Below are 19,947 nucleotides of genomic sequence, written 5' to 3' on the forward strand. Positions count from 1 at the left end.
CGGATTGCAGTGCTTTGACTTTACAGGACCGCATAGCCTATATAGTCCATATATGTTCTTATATTTCCTTATGCCTTTTCCAGCACATATGTTGTCCACACACAGTTTCCTAAATAACCATAACTTGAAGGGCGACTTCCACAAACTCGCGCCGTATCGCGAATACGTATCGGACTATCCATAACTTCAATTGAGACTTGCACGAATTCGTATCGTGAATACATATCGCTTTATAGACACCTCGTCAGATTGTTCTCAACACATTTTTTACCTTGATAAAAGTACTACTCTCTACATGATGATTTATGTCGGGCCATGATCGCGTTGATATCATTTGCTGCATAAGCATGAATCTTGCCATATCTTGCATATCATCATAGCCATAGCCCCAGCCTATGCCATAATCTTCGTCGTCAGATGAATGCATGGTTTATATTCTGTAAGAGAACAAGTGTTAAATGTTACTGACAGAAGCTTCGAGCGCCCTTTCGGCCCCATTTCGGGACACATATCACAATGGCGCTCCAATGATAAATCGAGTTACCATTTATTCTATCCTACCCACAAATGCAAAGACTTCTTCTCCATCTTGAAACCAGTTGGAGTTTTCTTTTGTTCAGTGGCGTCGCCAAGGGGGGGGGGGGGGGGCCAGGGGGGCACGTGCCCCCCTGGAAAACCTAGTGCCCCCCGAGTGCCCCCCTATCTGAGATTTGGGTTGGTAAAAATATATATTTATTTTTTGTTATATTCAACTCCCATCATCTGAGTTGGTTTTTCATAAGGACAAAGAAGCACAGTAATTCGTATTTTCTTCAAATGAGCTGCGAAAAAATGAACAAGTTTATCCTTGAACGTCGGGTATCGAAGTCGTAACCCGCGTCATTACAACAGGTGTATATATTTACATTGAATGTGTCAGTGCTCACGCCATACCAGCGGATATACAAGTCCGCTTCGCGAGATACATGACTGTGAGAAGGGAGGGTACTGCAATATGTTGCCTTGGTCTGAGGTTGACAGGTTAGGAGCTGACGAAATGTGAGGGTCCGCAGGCACCATACTAGCCTATATTTGTGGACCCATATATTAACCCTGTTGTGTAGGGGGTGCAGAGGTCATTTGAGGTCAGATGCTTGTAGGAACAAATGGCGAATGTTCACACCTGCATACTGATCCATACTCGATGTGTGATCAAACTTTGGATTGCATGGTGAGGTCCCTGATAGAAGCCAATAACGATGCTGGAACCTGTTACATCTTAATAGATAATGGGCGAAAACGAGAAGGACAAGAAAGGAGTCGGGGTCATGCACACATTAATTCAACAAATGTAGGTTCTATTGATAGGGTTAAGCATAATATCGACAGCATGTGGTTTATATCCTCTGCAAAATTCTGCGCCTTGTTAAAATCATTACCTCAAAAATAGCAATTTCTGGAGATATCTTCAGATCAAATTTAGCATCAAATGTGGCAGCATTTTGCATCTAGCCCATCCTCCGTATGCAAAAATTTTCCAAAGGGGAAGGGGGGGGGCAGTGGCGGCAGAACCGGGGGGGGCTTGGGCCAATGAAAAAGTTGAGGGGGCAAATGCATGATAAGCCCCCCCAATATTTACCAAGGCTCCGAAACGTGCATCTGCCCATTTTTCAATGCATACTTGTCGATCTGTCCGATGCACACGTATACTATATAGGTGTAATAATTTTAGTAAACCCTCGGCCTGTCCCCTGGCTATAGACCATATTGTCACCCCAACCGCGTCTTCACGCCCCGTGAAAAGTGGAAGCAGTGAGTGTGAGTACCGGTAAGCGCAACACAACTTCGTCTTAGGCCAATGACTTGCTTCATTTCAGCCAGTTCTCCAACATCCCCCCTTACTACACTCAAAAACGTCTTTGCGAGTACACTACGAGTAATAGCTACTCTCTTAAAACACCATCGAATATACAAATTACAATGTTTTTACAGACTTTTACGTGCAATCTGAGAAATTGCAGGCTTGAGACCCATATTTTAGGGCTAGGTATTCGCAGCATAAAACACTCGGGAAGTGCCAATTCCGGCCATCTGGAGGTTTGAAAAACCCAAAATTTTCTTGTACGCTCCGCGCCAACCGATGGTGGCGCTCCGTTTAGATAGTCTCTACACATTAGCCCCCCCCAATAAGCTTCCGGTTCCGCCGCGCCTAGAGGGGCACCCCCTCCCCTTAGACCCCTCCCCAGGACGTTGATCCGTATCCACCTGTGCCCCCCATCAAATGCTGGTGCCCCCCCTGTGCCCCCCCAGACTGAAAAGTCTGGTGACGCCACTGCTTTTGTTCCTACGGCCTAACAGAACAGAGTATATTCCTATTTCAAGGAGCTTCAATTTGTCTTTCACTTCAAGCGGTAGATTTGTTTCCATCACATTAACTGCTTCCACCACGTAATTGTGACACACTATACACAAACCCCAAATGCATTATTACTGCCAATTATAAAATTCGTACTGCACTTATTAGAAGTAAAATAATGACTCGAAAACTAACAGTGTGTCGGACAGCTATATTGAGTTATACAACTTGTATGAAACATTGATACTTACAGTTAAATTGAAGCTGTAAATGTATTCTAAATAAAGTCCGGCATTCCTGAACCACATTTTAACAATTTTGAATAATCAATCTAATTTTGAATAAATCCATCCATCCATCCATCCATCCATCCATCCATCCGTCCGTCCGTCCGTCCGTCCGTCCGTCCGTCCGTCCGTCCGTCCGTCCGTCCGTCCGTCCGTCCGTCCGTCCGTCCGTCCGTCCGTCCGTCCGTCCGTCCGTCCGTCCGTCCGTCCGTCCGTCCGTCCGTCCGTCCGTCCGTCCGTCCGTCCGTCCGTCCGTCCGTCCGTCCGTCCGTCCGTCCGTCCGTCCGTCCGTCCGTCCGTCCGTCCGTCCGTCCGTCCGTCCGTCCGTCCGTCCGTCCGTCCGTCCGTCCGTCCGTCCGTCCGTCCGTCCGTCCGTCCGTCCGTCCGTCCGTCCGTCCGTCCGTCCGTCCGTCCGTCCGTCCGTCCGTCCGTCCGTCCGTCCGTCCGTCCGTCCGTCCGTCCGTCCATCTATGTATCTATCTTTACATCATATTTATTAAAAAGTGGAAATTGTGACACACTTCATTATTAGTTTTCAGGTGTAGTGATCACTATAGTAGTACGCTCAAGGGGGAGCAGGGGGGGGAGCCTCGCTTCCATCGTCAGTCGAGCGAGTAAATCTTTCAGTCTCAAGTTCCTTTTACATTTGCGTAAGAATAAGGCCACTGTCCCGGGCCCAAGATTCTATTATTGCAATAATGTCAGGAAAAAGTTGGCGTCTGTGACGGATAGCAACTTGATAACCACGGGTTCCACAAATTACAGCTGCTTTGCACTGCTACACTCAAAAGCCTATTTTAAGGGGCGGAATTTGATGTCTGTTATGATGGCTGTTATAAAGACCTTAGATGTAATATGGTGCAATATTTATAGGTTATTTCCCAGTACTAGTTGTGTATTTGAAAATGTTATGATGCTATCTACATTGAAGTGTTGCTGAATTTATTATGCGACATTAAAAGTAACAATAAATGGTCAGTTTTATCATTACTGAAGGACTGGACGGCACCCGTTGCAATCTCATAGGTGAAAAAAACGGCTAACAGCTTTCTCCATGTCTATATCAGTGGTTCTCTCGTAGGTCACAAAACAGCCCCCCCCCCCCTTGCACTCTGTAATCCCACCACTGCCTATTGTAATGCAATTGTATAGCCTATACCATACGTATATAATATACGCGTGTTCAAGCTGAACTATTAAGTTTACTACTAGCTATAGGTTGTTACTTGTATTCATTTCAGTCAAGGCTTCTTTATCTTTTCTTTACAAATTTTATGTTTAATGAACTTACTTGTATTGTTAAAGTCTTCAATCTCCTCAGAATAATGAAAGCAATTGTTAACTATTGAAGCTGCTGTTTTTTTTTTGAAGAGAGATATTTTCCACACCCAGCAAGCATAGACAATCACTGTATTTGCCAACGAAAACAGCTACTCGCTTGCGTCTCGAAATATATCGTGGAAAATCCCGGTAAAGCAATTTTATTCATGTCAAGCGCTGTAGCGAACGTGCAGAATAGATCAGAACTAATGATATTTATACAACGTGTGTCTAAGCTCTTTCGTAAGGAGAATCGAAATATACTAAAAGTTAGGAACCCCAGTAAGGATTAAAAAGAACAACTATCGTCGCGTGCTGCGTTTCACAAGGACATGTCATGCGTTAGGATGAAAGAGGACCAGTGTAGGGGGTTGAAGAGGGGGTTAATTGACGCTGTAACCAGGGAACGTCATTGTAAGAAAAAAAATAAAGTCATAATTTAATTAATTCTTGCTCCAGCTGCCTCTTCTTTTCGACGATGTGACGACGATCATCAAAATGTTTTTTTTTTTTTAACAGATATGGGAGTGGGGAGCGGCAGGGGTTGGGTCAAACCCGATGGAACAATTTGGGGGTGCGTCTTTAAGGAATTGTGATGACATAATTATCTCGAGCGTTATACATGTCAGATAATATGAATGATCTAGGAAATATTATGTCACTTATCAATGGTTTTTGACAGGTGTTGTGGGAGGGGGAGAACGAAGTAGATTTAAAAGGGGAAATATGAGGATCATTGGACACGGGGGGGGGGGTGGGGGTAGGTATGAGTCTCTAAGTTATGCAATGCTATCGCGAGCGTTAAACATCTTTCGACAAAATAATTTCAAATGATCAAAGAAATTGAAAAAAAAACACCTTCTGAGTCATAATGTAAATAATCCCTGCTCTTGCTGCATTTTCTTTTCGACGATGTGATGATAATCAAAGGGTATTTCTGGGATGGGGAAAGGAAGGGGGGTGGGGCAAACCAGATGGAACGATTTTGGTGTGCGTCAGTTTAAGAAACTGTGATGATATTGTTATCGCGTTGAACATATTCAGATGAAATGAGTATCGGGCGAGAAACCTATTTCTGCGGTGGGGGAAACGGGGATGGGGTGATTTAGAGGTAAGGAAATTTTCATGGGGAGCCTGAAGATCAGACGGGAGATCCTACATTTAAGGGGAGGCTAGTGGAAGGGGGCGTTGAAGGGAGAGTTTTTTTGGGGCGGGCGCCTTAAGGACATGTAGGAGATCCAAAACTTTGGCGTCATATTAGTGCATCGAGCAGCATATTGATAGGTCGGTCTGGGATATTTTTTTCAGAAGAGAAATAGGTCATTCAGCTTTTACATAGACCTATGCTCTAACCATTGACCAGCTAGACTACTCCCCACCCCCTCCCCACCCACCACCACCGAGCATAATTGATATGGGTCAATCCCACTAGTCTGGTTGTAAGATTTCCCGGCTTGCACTGATTTATTGAAGGATCATGTTATGGTATTATTTTATTTTACATTCGTAGGCGAGATGAAGTGCTGCCTACACGCCCTCAAAAACGACTACTTTACCATGCATTTATCATGTTAAAGAAATTAAATTTATTACACTAGGGCTCAACTTATTTGCATAGAAAAATCAAGATGGACGGTATACCGTTGTAAAAAGTCGAAACGAATTAAACTACATTCTTTAACATGATATATTCAAATTAAACCGTACTGTAAAATATACAAAGTTTACATAATGAAACAAAACAACCCCCTAGTCTCCTCACTCTACCAAAAGAAACCTAAAAAAATACATTGACATACGTATAAGCATATTACGAAATCAAGATACTTATTTACGTGTACAGGTTTTGCCATTGGTGTTGCTAAACAACAGATGGTCAGTATATACCAAGATATTTTTGCATGTGTATCCTTCATTAACGTCGATTGAAACATGATCTTTTTCTTGAATTTCGTATGGTATAGATGTGTTAATGTCATCCTTTTTCATTTTGTTCATTTTGGGTTTTTGCTTAAAGTATTTTTTCCGTTGTTCGAATGTCTGCGCGTTACATATCCTGCATTGGTTGGATGTTATATATCATTAAAGTAATTATGCCTTATAATAAGATCAACATAAGAAGAGTAACCACTCTCACCTGTTTCAAATACTTGAATATACGTCACTCAAGTCGAGTTTGACTGTTGATGGTTAAAACTATGTGTAAACTGTTCATTCTCCATTCAAGAAGTATAGAACTATGTGAAGCTGTTTTTTCCAACATACTAATAGCCCCCCTCCCCACCTCCTTCGTCCACCGTAGTTCGTTCGACCTTAGACATGTCTATCAAGTGAGTAAGTTCAGTTGAAGATGTTCGCTCCTTGCAGCTTGAGGAAATATCCTAACGCTACAAACCAATCCATACTTTTCACGTCTTCTTTTTCAAATGCATAACAAACGGCGTTAGCAATGCTTATGCTACAATCTTCACTGATCGGGAGCGGAAAGATTGAGAACTTCACTCCTGTTTCAGTGTGGGTATCGGTGTGTGCGATGACTCTTCGTTTGGTTCCTGTCTGACTTTCGATTCTGAATACTAATATCAATTTAAAGGTCTTGTCATCAAGTTCAAGTTTTGGAAGCTGGTAGTTTACAGTTACATACTCTAACTTTCCTGAAGGAATTTCCAACCGGCACTCTTCTACTCGTCGTTTAACACTGTGTTCGCCTGCCGTTACTTGGTAAACGGGAATGTTACGGTTCTCCACGTGTACGTGCCCTCTAACGTACATGCTATCCTCTGCCACCTGCTCACCGTTCTTGATTTTGAAGCGGAGTTCGTGAAATTTCCTTTGCTCAAACTCCATACTTTTCCCCTCGTACAACTTGTCGTAATATTGGTGTCGAGTATGTTCCACCATGTAAGGCACGGGGATTTCCAAATACAGACGCGGTCTCTCCACGTTGATTGGTACCTCGTCAAAACTCTGTTCGTTGAATAGCGCGCGTGTCCACAAAGCAGATTCAAGTCTTCCAGGGAACGCGCTTCTCATCTCATCCATGTATTCCCCGGAGTACAATTTTCTCAGTTCTAATGTTTTCATTTGTGTGAGACGCAGTAAAGCCAAAAGACGATGAAGTTCTCGGGTCTTACCTGCCTGCTTCAAAGCATCCATCTTTGGCTTCAGTTTTTGGAAGATGGCGTACTCACTATCAGCAACGACGTTAGAACTTCGGAGGACGTCACAGAGGAAATCGACATCGAAGGAAGAGACCACCTCTGCATCTTCGAAGAAAAGTTCACTCTGGATTCTGAGCATAGTAGTCTGGACGACTGTCTGTGTAATTTTGCAGTTTGCTGCTTGATCCATAAATGTGAGGAGATAGGGCCCAATCGGTAGCACTGCAGCTTGTTTGTGTATGAACTGCGTACAAACTACCAACAACGGAACCACGTCGTACTTAGTAGCTAAAAAAATATGATGCCATACCGTCTGAAAGCTGAGATCTATGGACTCCGTGTACATGTAACGAATAAAGTCTTCCATGGAAGATAGAGATTCGCCATCTTCTTGCAGTATAATTTCAAGTTTTGTCCCACCTTTGAGCTTGGACCAGCCCCCCTTTGTACGTTCACTGAGCATAAACTGCTTAAACGTATTACTCCAACTGGCAACAATTACTTGATGAGCGTATATCTTTCTGTGTCCTTTGGGGCTAATAACGAGATCGGTAAATGCATGGTTTGGCATGTTGAACAGAGTGGCTACTTTGACTGAGACTGCGCTGTGCGTTCGTTTTGCGTCATCATCTTCGTGATAAGATGGGCGTGTTGACCACCCCTGGAAAGATAACAAGCCATAATATGAAACTGGACGAGTTAGTAATGATGCAATTAAAACAAATTCGCTTGCATGGTAATGAGCACCCTCAATATTTACAGGAATTCATGTTTTAAAGAGACAACTTGAACCTAATCAAAGATGTTTGACTAAATACACCCAAATTGGAAACCTAGCTATACCTCACATGTGACCCACATTTTCCATTATCTCTGTTTCATCTAATTTGAAGTTTCGTATATTCCCTTCATATTATATTGTGAAACCCACAAAGTATTAAAATGGGGATATGGGGGCTTATCCCCCAGCCCAATATTTCTCGCCCTCCACCATCCTCCTCCCATTCTCCCCTTCCCCAAAATAAAAGTATTATTCTTTTTACCAGAAAAAAGGCAACGGCTAACCAATTAAGAAAGCATCGAGTCCCTCTTAGGATAGAAGTCTAGCTACCTCCAGTATTAAAGTGCTTTGACTTTTCAGGACCGTACAGCCTATGTAGTTCATATATTTTCTTATGCCTTTTCCAGCACATATGTTGTCCATATATAGTTTCTTAAATTCCTATGACTATCCATAACTCATACATATATCGCTTTAGTGAAAACTCGTCAGATTGATCTGAACACAATTTTTACCTTGATAAAAGTACTGCTCTCTCCATAATGATATCTGTCGGGCCGTTGCATTGACATCATTTGCTGCATAAGCATTAATCTTGACATCTCAATGCCATACTCTTCTTCGTCAGATAAATCCATGGTTTATGTCCTGTAAGAGAACAAGTGTTAAATATTACTGACAGAAGCCTCGAGAGCCATTTCGGGACCATGAATAGGGACACATATCACAATGGCGCTCCAATGAATAGCAAGTTACCATTTTTCCTATCCTACCCACAAATGCTAAGAATTTGTTCCATCTTGAACCAGTTGGAAATTTACTTTTGTTCCTATTGCCTAAAACAGATATAGTCCTATTTCAAGGCGTTTCAATTGTCTTTCACTTCAAACGGTGCATTTGTTTCCATCATATTAATTGGTTCCACCACGTAATTGTGACACAAACACAAACCCTAAAGTGCATTATTACTGCCAATTATGAAATACGTACTGCACTTAATGACCCTAAACTAAAACTAGCCGCGTGTCGAACAGGTATATTGAGTTAAATAAAACGTGCAGCACACAGTAAACGTGAAGTTGTTAATGTATTCTTAATTAAGCCCGGCATTCCTGCACTAACCTTTAAACAATTTTGAAAGGAAACTTAAGTGATCATTTCCTTTTCTGTCTGTATGTCTGTCTGTCCGTCAGTCCGTTTGTCCCTCTGTCCATCGGTCCATCGATCCATCGACCCATCGACCTATCTACCTAGCGACCTATCTACCTATCGACCTATCTACCTACCTATCTATCTACCTACCTACCTACCTACCTACCTACCTACCTACCTACCTACCTACCTACCTACCTAAGGCCCTGGGATATATTTTTGGATTTTATAAAGCCCCTAGATGTAACATGTTACAGTATTTATTGTTTTTTTCCCATTAGTAGTTTCGCATTTTAAAGCTTTAATGCTATCTGCATTATAGTGCTGCCAAATTTATTAAGCGACATAATAGGTAACAAATAGTCAGGCTTATCGGAAATGAAGGGCTGGAAGGCACCCTTTGACACTCTCATATAGTTGACATAACGGCTAACAACTTTCTCCATGTCTATATCAGCGTTTCACTCAATGTTCAATACATCCCTCCTAGGCTCCCCCTTGCACCCTGTAATCCCGCCAGTGCCTATCATAATACAATTGTATAGCCTATACCATACGTACATAATATACGCGTATTCAAACTGAGCTATTAAGTTTAGCCTAGATAACATGATCGTTAGGCCTCATTAGAATAGACGAAGTTGTTGGCAATGGGAAATTATCTAAGGGCATTCGTAGATAGTATCGGAGAAGTCAACTAAACCGCTATTTGCATAAGTCTCTGCATGACATACATGTGAATAAAGGTGCAAGCACTGCTTGTACATACAACGGTAACGTAAAATTGGGTTCGTTTATAAACACAAAAACGCGAAGGCAAAAATGTTCCGTGCCAGAATACTAATACACTTAAGGTGGCTAAACATCATCTTGATTATTCCTGAATGCATTTCCTACATGCCATCATTGTCATAACATACAACAATTTATGGAGTTTTGAGAAAAGATTGCTGTTATTGCTGCTAGCGTTTCTGCAAAGATTTTTACTCAAAACCAATTGCGAATGGAAGATAGATGCTCTTTCAACCTTAGATTTTCATTGCGTAAAAGATTGCTTTGATTGAGTCAGTGCAATGGAGTAATAGCAATTTTGTTTTGCGTACCAATCTGCAGCTAAAAGACAAGAAAATAATTGGGGAAATGTACGAATCGCGTTAATCGAGTAGCCGTTCAAAGTAACAGGTATAGGTTTAGGACTCGCGCACACCTAGCTACTGTATAGTATATGCTCATGAGCCGTAATGTAACAGAAGCCTAGCCATCTTCGTAGCTATATTTACAGACGTTTTAGTTCTAATTATTTAAGGCACTACAGAAGGCCTATCTGCTTATTTATGATTCTAAGACATTATGACATGTTTTCCTTTGTTTATCACTTACTTTTGGTGGAAAAAAGTTCAAATTTCATACTGCAGAGGAACATAATTTTCAATGTGGAATAACGTAGCATCATGTATCTGCCTAAGCGTCTAACCTTTTGATCATAGAAAGTTTGATGTTGTCTTTGTCTTTAAAGGAATAGTCCAGATCAAAATTTCGTTTTGATATATTAAAGAGGAACATAATTGAAGCATTCTGGTTAACATTTCATTCAATTCCTATGTACCGTTTTCGAGATATTGACAGTTGTAGTTGCCATTTTCGTACCAAGAGTGAACTTGGAGCAAACAATTGTGACGTCATTGTTACACACTAATAAGTATTGTTTTGTTTTCCATTAAAATTTATATCTAATTTTATACTTCACAATTGGATGCATCCATAATGTGAATGTACCATATAGGTATTGGTATATTATAATATTCACATCCCCTTAAGACAAACTAGTAACCCTATCCAATCCAAGGTCAAATAAATAGACTGAAAAATAAAGAAAAAAACAAAACATTATTTGTCAGTCTGTAACTATACCATCACACCTGTTTGCTTCAAGTTCACTTTTGGTAGAATATCAGATAAATTCAACTGTCAATTTGTCAAAAACGGTACATAGGAATTGAATGCAAATTTCACTAGAATGCGTAGATTATGTTCCTCTGTAACATATCAAAGAAATTTTGACCTGGACTAATCTTTTAAGGAATTATGATCACATGTTTTCGCGATCGTTAAACATCTTCAGATAAAATGATTGAATCATGAAATATGATGTCACTTTTCAACTTTTCTTGGAACAATTGATCGAATTGATCGTTAGGAAACTTGGAGTTTGATTCATCATGGTCTTTGTCCTGTCTCTCATATGTCCCATTATCATAGATAAGTCGTAGAAAGGTAAATCTTTATTTATGGTATTTAAAAGTTTCTTAAATATCGAAAAGGATCGCGTTGATCCTCTGAGACGTTCTTTATATTGATGTCGTGTAGGAGACACAGTTGATACGTGTTTCGGAGTTTCTCCCGTAACAGAGCAAAATGGTGCTGCTTTGGACCTAATGTTATACTCGTTAATTGGCCTTGAACAGAGAAGCCTACCTTCAAAATGTACGAGAAATTCATTCAATAATATCTCAACGAGTTGATTTTAATCGCTACGCGCTGTCCTTCACATCTTGTTGAAAATGATTGGGTAAAGTTGATTGCTCAAAAATAAAAATGATGGAATTTTTCTGCATTTATAGGTCAAAACTACATCCTCATAGAATTATAAATAGCGAACATATGCATTTTTCAAATTTTGTGTTATTTTGTGAATGTATACCTGGCAACAATAGAATTAATAATGTTATTACGGCAAATGCAGCTGAAAATAGTTTGTTGGTATAATATGTGACTCACTTCTTCATGGAAGAAAGAAACTGATATTTCTACGAAAGAAAAGTTGTAATTTGATGGAATACAGGCAGCACGTGCCATTACAGTGACTTGCTCGCGTAACACTTGGCTGCGTAGAATGAGTTATCGGGTGCAGATTTGTCCAAATCTATATTTAAATTAGGGCCTTTGTGTGCCTTGCTGACGCGAAGTTATAGTGTCACTACACTTAGGTGTGTAAACGTTGCTAGATTCAGGTGGCCAGTCGTCCACGGGTTCCGTGGACAGTCCCCGAATTCCATTTATCGTCACGTGAAGAAAAGTGTCCTGGATTTATATTATGTCCCTGAAATATGTAACATAAGTCGTCATACTATAGTGAGCCTCAACCACAGCGTTACATATCCTGTATTGGCTGGGTTATGGTGATGTGATACATTATAATAGCAGTTACGCTTGATATTAAGAACATCGTAATAAGAGTAACCACTTGCACCTGTTTCAAATCCTTGAATATGCGTCAATCAAGTCAGCTTGACGTGATGGTTAAAGCTTTGTGTAAACTGTTCATTATCCATTTCAAGAAGTATAGAATTATGTTCATCTGTTTTGTCCCACAATAACAGCCCTCACCCCCAGGTCTACCCTAGTTCGACATTAGACATGTCTATCAAGTGTGTAAGTCCAGATGAAGAGGTTCGCTCCCTGCAGCTTGTGAAAAGATGAAACATCCCAACGTTACATTCTAATCCATACTTTGTAAGTCCTCTTTTTCAAATGCATAGCATACGGCGTTAGTAAGGCTTATGCTGCAATCTTCACTGATTGGAAGCGGGAAGATTGAGAACTCCACCCCTGTTTCAGTGTGGGTATTGGTGTGTGCGATGACTCTTCGTTTGGTTCCTGTCTGACTTTCGATTCTGAATACTAATATCAATTTAAAGGTCTTTAAACGTTTTGGGAGATAGTAGTTTACAGTTACAAACTCAAACTTTCCAGAAGGAATTTTCAATCGGCACTCTTCTCTACGTCGTTTAACACTGTGTTCGCCTGTCGTTGCTTGGTAAATGGGAATGTTACAGCTCTCCAAGTGTACGCGCCTTCTAACGTACGTACTATCCTCTGCCACCTGCTCGCCGTTCTTGATTTTGAAGCGGAGTTCATGAAATTTCCTTTGCTCAAACTCCATACTTTTCCCCTCGTACAAGTTGTCAACCTCGTCGTAATATTGGTGTCGATTATGTTCCACTATGTATGGCACGGGGATTTCCAAATACAGACGCGGCCTCTCCACGTTGATTGGTACCTCGTCAAAATTCTGTTCGTTGAATAGCGCGCGTGTCCACAACGCAGATTCAAGTTTTCCAGGGAACGCGCTTCTCATCTCATCCATGTATTCCCCGGAGTACAATTCTCTCAGTTCTGATGCTTTCATTTGTGTTAGACGCAGAAGTGCCAAAAGACGATGAAGTTCTCGGGTCTTACCTGCCTGCTTCAAAGCATCCATCTTTGGCTTCAGTTTTTGGAAGATGGCGTACTCACTATCAGCAACGACGTTAGAACTTCGGAGGACGTCACAGAGGAAATCGACATCGAAGGAAGAGACCACCTCTGCATCTTCGAAGAAAAGTTCACTCTGGATTCTGAGCATAGTAATCTGGACGACTGTCTGTGTAATTTTGCAGTTTGCTGCTTGATCCATGAATGTGAGGAGGTAGGGTCCAATCGGTACCTCTGCAACTTGATTGAGCATGAACTGCGTACAAACTACCAACAATGGAGCCACGTCGTACTTAAAAGCTAAACCAATATGGTGCCATACCGTCTGAAGGCTGAGGTCTATCGTCTCCGTGTACATGTAACGAATAAAGTCTTCCACGGACGACAGATGTTCGTCATCTCCTTCAAGTGTAATTTCAATAATTATATCATCGGGGGCCTTGGACCAGTCCCACTTTCTACGTTCACTGAGAATAAGCTGGTTTAACGGATTACTCCAACTGGCAACGATTACTTGATGAGCGTATATCTTTCTGTGTCCTTTGGGGCTGATAACGAGATCGGTAAATGCATGGTTTGGCCTGTTGAACAGAGGGGCTACTTTGACTGAGACTGCGCTGTGCGTTTGTTTGGCGTCATCATCTTCGTGATGAGACGGGCGTGTTGACCACCCCTGGAAAAATAACAAACCATAATATGAAGTAATGAAGTAATTGAAACAAACTCTCTTGCGTGGTAATGCGCATCTTCAATGTTTGCAGGAATCCATGTTTTACAGAGACAAATTGAACCTAATCCAAGATGTTTGACTAACTTTATCCAACATTCATCGCAAGTAACCTTACTACTGTACCTCGCGAGAAACCCACGTTTGAGTTAAATTATCTCTGGTACATCTATGTTTAAGTTTGGTTAATTCCCTTCAAATCATGATTATTTCTCTAAAAGTTTCGTAAAAAACAATTTCATGCATGGAATCATAAATTCTCGAGATGGTTAACCTTTCATTTAGTTTCACTAACACAGAACGACAGGTTCATCGAAATAACTATAGTAGGGATAACACATGGTAGCAACGTTAACATCTGCCAAATGACCTTTGACCTCTACCAAATTGTGCTGACGTCATAAACAAATCATAGAAATAATGTACCACGTCTACAAATTGCTTAAAAGTTACGGTTCTTGAGATATTTCATTTGACTTTTTTTAGATATGAGTAAATAGTGTTATCTTCAATACACATGTTGTTGTGTATATCACAAAATATTTATGTCTCGGAGTATTGGTCGTTGTATAAAGATTCCCATATAAATGCTCATATTTTATCACCGATTTTAAGATACTTCAAAGTGACTGCTTACAGACTCTTCCGATACCACTCACTAACCCTTACTATAATAATGAAAGGCAGTTGAAACTACAATTTTCAAATTATAACTGATTTGTGTGTGTGTGAAGAATTGTGTAACCCAAAAAGTATAAAACGGGGATATGGAGGCTTACCCCCTGCCCCAATATTTTTCTCCCCTTTCCCTTGCCCCCTCTCCCCAACCCAATTTTGTTTACCAGAAAACAGGTTCCGTATGTCCAATTGAAAAAAGCATTTTAGGAAAGAAGTCTAGCTACCTCCAATATTGAGGTGATTTGACTTTTCAGGACCGTATAGCCTATGTAGTCCATATATTTTCTTATGCCTTTACCAGCACATATTGTCTATATTTTCTTAAAGTCCCATGAGTACACATAACTTCGTATCGAGCATACATATATCGCTTTAGTGAAAACTCGTTAGATTGATCTGAACACATTTTTACCTCGATAAAAGTACTACTCTCTACATGATGAAATCTGTCGGGCCATGATTGCGCTGATATCATTTGCTGCATAAGCATTAACCTTGCCATATCTTGCATATGATGAAAGCCATATCCCAATTCTATGCCATACTCTTCTTCGTCAGATGAATCCATGGTTTATGTCCTGTAAGAGAACAAGTGTTAAATGTTACTGACAGAAGCTTCGAGAGCTATTTCGGCCCGTTTAGGGACACATATCACAATGGCGCTCCAAATATAAAGCGAGTTACCATTTAACCTATCCTACCCACTAACGCAAAGACCTTTCCCTTTCTGGAAACCAGTTGGAATGTTCTTTTAACTCCATTGGTACCTGGCTTAGAATTATAGTCCTATTTCAAGGCGCTTCAATTTGTCTTTCAATTCAAACGGTAGATTTGTTTCCATCTCAATAAAGTCGTTTTTACCACGTAATACACAAACCCCCAAGTGCATTATGACAAATTATGAAATTCGTACTGCACTCATTGGAAGTTATAATGACCCCAAAACAAACAGCATCCATTGGTCCGTCCGTCCGTCAATATGTCTATATGTCTATCTGTCTGTGTGTCTATATGTGTCTATGTGTCTATCTGTCTAACCGTCTGTGTCTATTTGTCTGTCTATCTTTCTATCTAGTCAAAAGATGTCACTTTCGTCGTTCCCACGGCCCCTTTCACGACTGAATACACTTCTAATCAGGCGCGGATACAGAGGGGGGGGGGGGTCCAGGGGGTCTGGACCCCTCTGCTCTTGGCCCTAAAAAAAAAAGAGAAAAAAAGAGAAAAAAAAAGAGAGAGAGAAATAAATAATTAAATTAAACGCCAATTTTAAACATGTAGGACGTCAGAAGGGCGGTTATCCTTACAAGTCAGCCAGGTGTGTCTTTTCCGTTAAATGAACTATAGTGTGCACGCGCAGTGGCGGAGCTATGGGTATTGGTCAAGGGGGGCGAGAATGGTCTGTAAGGACGTTTTCGACACTATCTAAGCGGAGCGCCACCACAGGTTGGCGCGGAGCGTACATAAAAGTTTTGAGTAAAGATACTTCCTAGATCGCCGGAAATGACCCATTCCTGGCCTTGCTCATTTGCAGATTAACAAAGAATAAATAGGTGTCATCGCCAACAAAATGTGACAAATGTCAATGGGTAGATGAGAGCGCAATAAAAAAGTAAATAATCGCGAATAAGTAAAAAGTGGTAAAAAGCTGAAAAGGGCGCCAGCAGTCCATTTGAGTCCGTCGGGGGGGGGGGGGGCATCCGCCCCCTGACTGTATGAACGCTCCGCCACTGTGCACGCGTGCTACACGTGCCAAAAATGCCTAAAAATCTCAATTTTCAGACCGAAAAGCTAACTCGTACGGATGCAGATACATTTCGAGTGAGTTTTTGTAGGTGCTTTGCATGGTTAAATTGAAGGGGGTTCCCTGTTGTACTTAAATATCCAAGGATTTCACAATGGATAGAAAAAACCCACTCCCCTTAGACCCTAGGATCACTGGAGGCCAACCCCTCACCCTTCCAGAATCCTGGATCCGGCCCTGCATCAAACAGTGGTGACGGAACGGGAGGGGGATTGGTGGCTAAAGGCATTATGATTTTTGTATCATCTCAACTCATCTGATATGTATTACCATATTTAATAGATTGTTTTTTTCTCATCAATTGAAAAATTGCAGACATGAGATCCATATTTTCAGGCTAGGTACATGCAGCTTAGAATACTCGGGAAGTGCCGTTTCCGGCCATCTGGTGGGTTTGTAAAGCCAAAAAATTTCTGGTACGCTCCGCTCCGACCGATGGTGGCGCTCCGCTTAGATAGTCTTACGTTCAGGCGCGGCTGGACCAGTCAGACCCCCCTGTCAAAAATCCTGCATCCGCCCCTGATAATACATGCCTTGTATTGCAAACTGCTCTTGTTGTATGCCGCTCCAAATTATTTGTTACTCAGCTGGGCTAATACTATTACTAGTACTTGTAAGCATGCAATGCGGTTTGCTATTCTTTGAATACAATTCGAAGAAGACATTGGACTCGCGAGAACATCGAAAAAGACCGATGTAATCTGAGGTATCTTAATCTTGTTTGCCATATTTTAATAATAATGAAAGTGAAATTACGATATATCACCAACCATTATAACCGTGTGAAACCAGGTATATTGTTGTATGTGATAGAAGTGTTTCACTTGGTTTACCTCTTTACTAATCAAATTCAGTGCACGCCAAGACAGAGATAATAGAGCAGACATAATAGCACAATACAACCAAGAAAGACATAAAAATATACATGCATATACACACACCCGCCCACACACACTCATTTATATATATATATATATATATATATATATGTATATATGTATGCATATATATGTATATATATATATATGTATGTATATATATGTATATATGTATATATGTATATATATATATATATATATATATAAATATATATATATATATATATATATATATATATATATATATATATATTCATTACAAAATGGAAACTATCACACTACAAGTTTTCATTTGCAGTGATCACAATATATCACCAACAATTATAACCACATGTGACAGCAGTAAAGATAGACAACACCAGACATATCGTTGTATGTGATAGAAGTGTTTCACTTGGTTTACCTCTTTAATAATCATATTCACGGCAAAACAGAGATAATAGAGCAGACATAATCAGTTATTGTACAATACAATATCAAGAAAGACATAAAAATATACATGCATATACACACACGCGCCCATACACACATTTACATATATTTATATATATATATATATAAATATATATCTATATATATTTATATATATATATATATATATATATATATATATATATATATATATATATATATATATATATATATATATTCATTACAAAATGGAAACTGTCACACTTAAACACTAAAATTTGCAGTGATCACTATAGTAGTACGCGCAAGGGAGGAAAGGGGGGGGGGGAGATCCCCCATTTCCATCGTCAGTCGGGCGGGTAAAACGTTCAGTCTGGCGTTCCTATTTACATTCGGTGGAAGAATTAGGCCACTACCCCGGGCCCAAGATTCAATTATTGCAATTATATCAGGAAAGAGTTGAGGGATATCAAGTTGATAACCATGGTTTCCCCAGAATAAAGCTGCTTTAAGACTATTATCAGGGGTGGGATTTGATGTCTGAAATGGGGGGGGGGGGGGTCGTGGGAGAGGGGTTTGAAAGCCCCGGGGAGAAATGTTTGGATTTGATAAAGCCCCTCGATGTAATATGGTGCGATATTTATAGGTTATTTCCCAGTACTAGTTGTGTATTTGAAAATGTTATTATGAAATCTGCATCAAAGTGTTTCCAGTTTTATTATGCGACATTCATAGTAGCAAAATGGTCAATGATATCGGTACTGTAGGGCTGGACGACACCCGTTGACACTCTCATAGGTGACAAAACGGCTAACAACTTTCTCCATGTCTATTTCTGTGTTTCTCGCAATGTTCATTGCAGTGCATCCCCCCCCCCCCCCCTTGCACCATGTCATCACGCCGATGTCTACCGCAATTGCATAGCCTATACCTTATAAGCATATAAGATACGTGTGTTCAAACTGAGCTATATAAAGTTTATTGGTTGTTACTTATATTCATTACTACATAGCTTCTAAGACTTTACAAATATCTTATACAAATATTATATTTTTATAGGACTTACTTGGGTTGTAAAAGTCTTCGAACTCCTCAAAATAATGAATGCATTAGATAACTATTGATCCTGCTGTTTTATTGAAGAGAGATATTTTCCACACCCAGCAACACTAGTACTGTTCACAGCATAAACAATTACTGTATTTACCAACGATAACAGCTATACTCGCTTGGATGCGTCTCGAAATATATCGTGGAAAACCCCGGTGAAGCAATTGTATTCAGTCCAAGTCACATGTCACAAATATATTTATATATATATATATATATATATATATATATATATATACATATACATATACATATATATATATAAATATATATCGTCACTATAGTAGTACGCGCAATGTAGAAGCAGGAGAGCCCCCTCGTTCAGTCTGGTGTTATCTTTGACATACAAGGAAGAATTACGTCACTACCCCGGGCCCAAGACGCCCTTCCTGGTCCATGCCCCTATATCTAAGCCACTCGGGGGTCAAAATCAGAGACTCTCCGTCGCTGCCATCACTATCACTTACGGTACTAAAATTCGTCAACACTGTAAGAACCTGCTAGCGCAGTTTCAGCACTCTGCTGAGGGCTAAAAATGACAAGATAATCTGCAAACATGCACAATCATTTGTAGATGTGTAGAAAGCATGTAGCTTCGATTGGAAACACACTTTTGAAAATAGGCCCAGTAGCCAGATTGGAGCACCAGGCCTTCACCCCACTCCCTTCACCCTTACCATGCAGACTAACGTGTCCCAATCTGCCAATATAGTTTCACTTTCTAATAATTATATTTTATAACAACAGTTGCCTTAAAATCCATATATATCCCTTGGAGCAACACGGTATTTAATATGTAATTGTAACACGTTAAGTACAAGAAGCCTGTTTTTTTTTGGGCCAATTGTGGAAACCTTGTTTCATAAGCTACCGTATCTCCTATCGACCAGACTATTAGATAACATGTGCGTTAAGCCTCATTAGAATAGGAGAGGTTGATGGCAATGGGAAATTATCTTGGGGGCATTCGTAGATAGTTTCAGAGAAGCCAACCAAACCGCTATTTGCATACGTCACTGCATACATACATGTGAATAAAGGTGCATGTATAC

At 40.4% G+C, this 19,947-nt stretch overlaps 2 protein-coding genes across 6 annotated transcripts in view; both read right to left on the reverse strand.

The window, feature by feature from the left end:
- LOC139959755 (uncharacterized) overlaps positions 1 to 19,004 on the reverse strand; it is a 66,054-nt gene extending 47,050 nt beyond the window's left edge. For 2 of the 5 annotated variants that reach the window (XR_011790217.1, XM_071957591.1), the window contains exons 1-2: positions 3,914 to 4,072; positions 272 to 437 (exon numbers count right to left, since the gene is read on the reverse strand). Coding sequence is in view for 3 of the 5 variants with exons in the window: in XM_071957591.1 (XP_071813692.1) it covers positions 272 to 427 (156 nt within the window). In the remaining 2 variants the exon portion in view is untranslated. Of the gene's footprint in view, positions 1 to 271; positions 438 to 3,913; positions 4,073 to 9,703; positions 13,964 to 15,107; positions 15,274 to 18,851 lie in introns of those variants that run through there. The other 3 variants (XM_071957590.1, XM_071957592.1, XM_071957593.1) reach the window with 3 other exon arrangements.
- Positions 5,612 to 9,142, reverse strand: LOC139959754 (uncharacterized). Its single transcript, XM_071957588.1, has 2 exons — positions 8,400 to 9,142; positions 5,612 to 7,764 (listed from the first exon to the last, which is right to left on the reverse strand). The coding sequence occupies exons 1-2, from the start codon at positions 8,520 to 8,522 to the stop codon at positions 6,283 to 6,285; spliced, it is 1,605 nt and encodes a 534-aa protein (XP_071813689.1). The 5' UTR covers positions 8,523 to 9,142; the 3' UTR covers positions 5,612 to 6,282.
- Positions 19,005 to 19,947: the final 943 nt, after the last annotated feature.

This window comes from Apostichopus japonicus, chromosome 19, assembly GCF_037975245.1.
Source record: "Apostichopus japonicus isolate 1M-3 chromosome 19, ASM3797524v1, whole genome shotgun sequence".
In the NCBI taxonomy this organism is placed as follows: Eukaryota; Metazoa; Echinodermata; class Holothuroidea; order Aspidochirotida; family Stichopodidae; genus Apostichopus; species Apostichopus japonicus.

Bases quoted from the DNA above. Each gene is read 5' to 3' on its own strand.
- LOC139959754 (XM_071957588.1), bottom strand. From the start codon at position 8,522: ATGGATTTATCTGACGAAGAAGAGTATGGCATTGAGATGTCAAGATTA. The intron at 7,765-8,399 runs GTAAAAATTGTG...TTATCTTTCCAG, and splicing joins AGAGCAGTACTTTTATCAAG to GGGTGGTCAACACGCCCATC.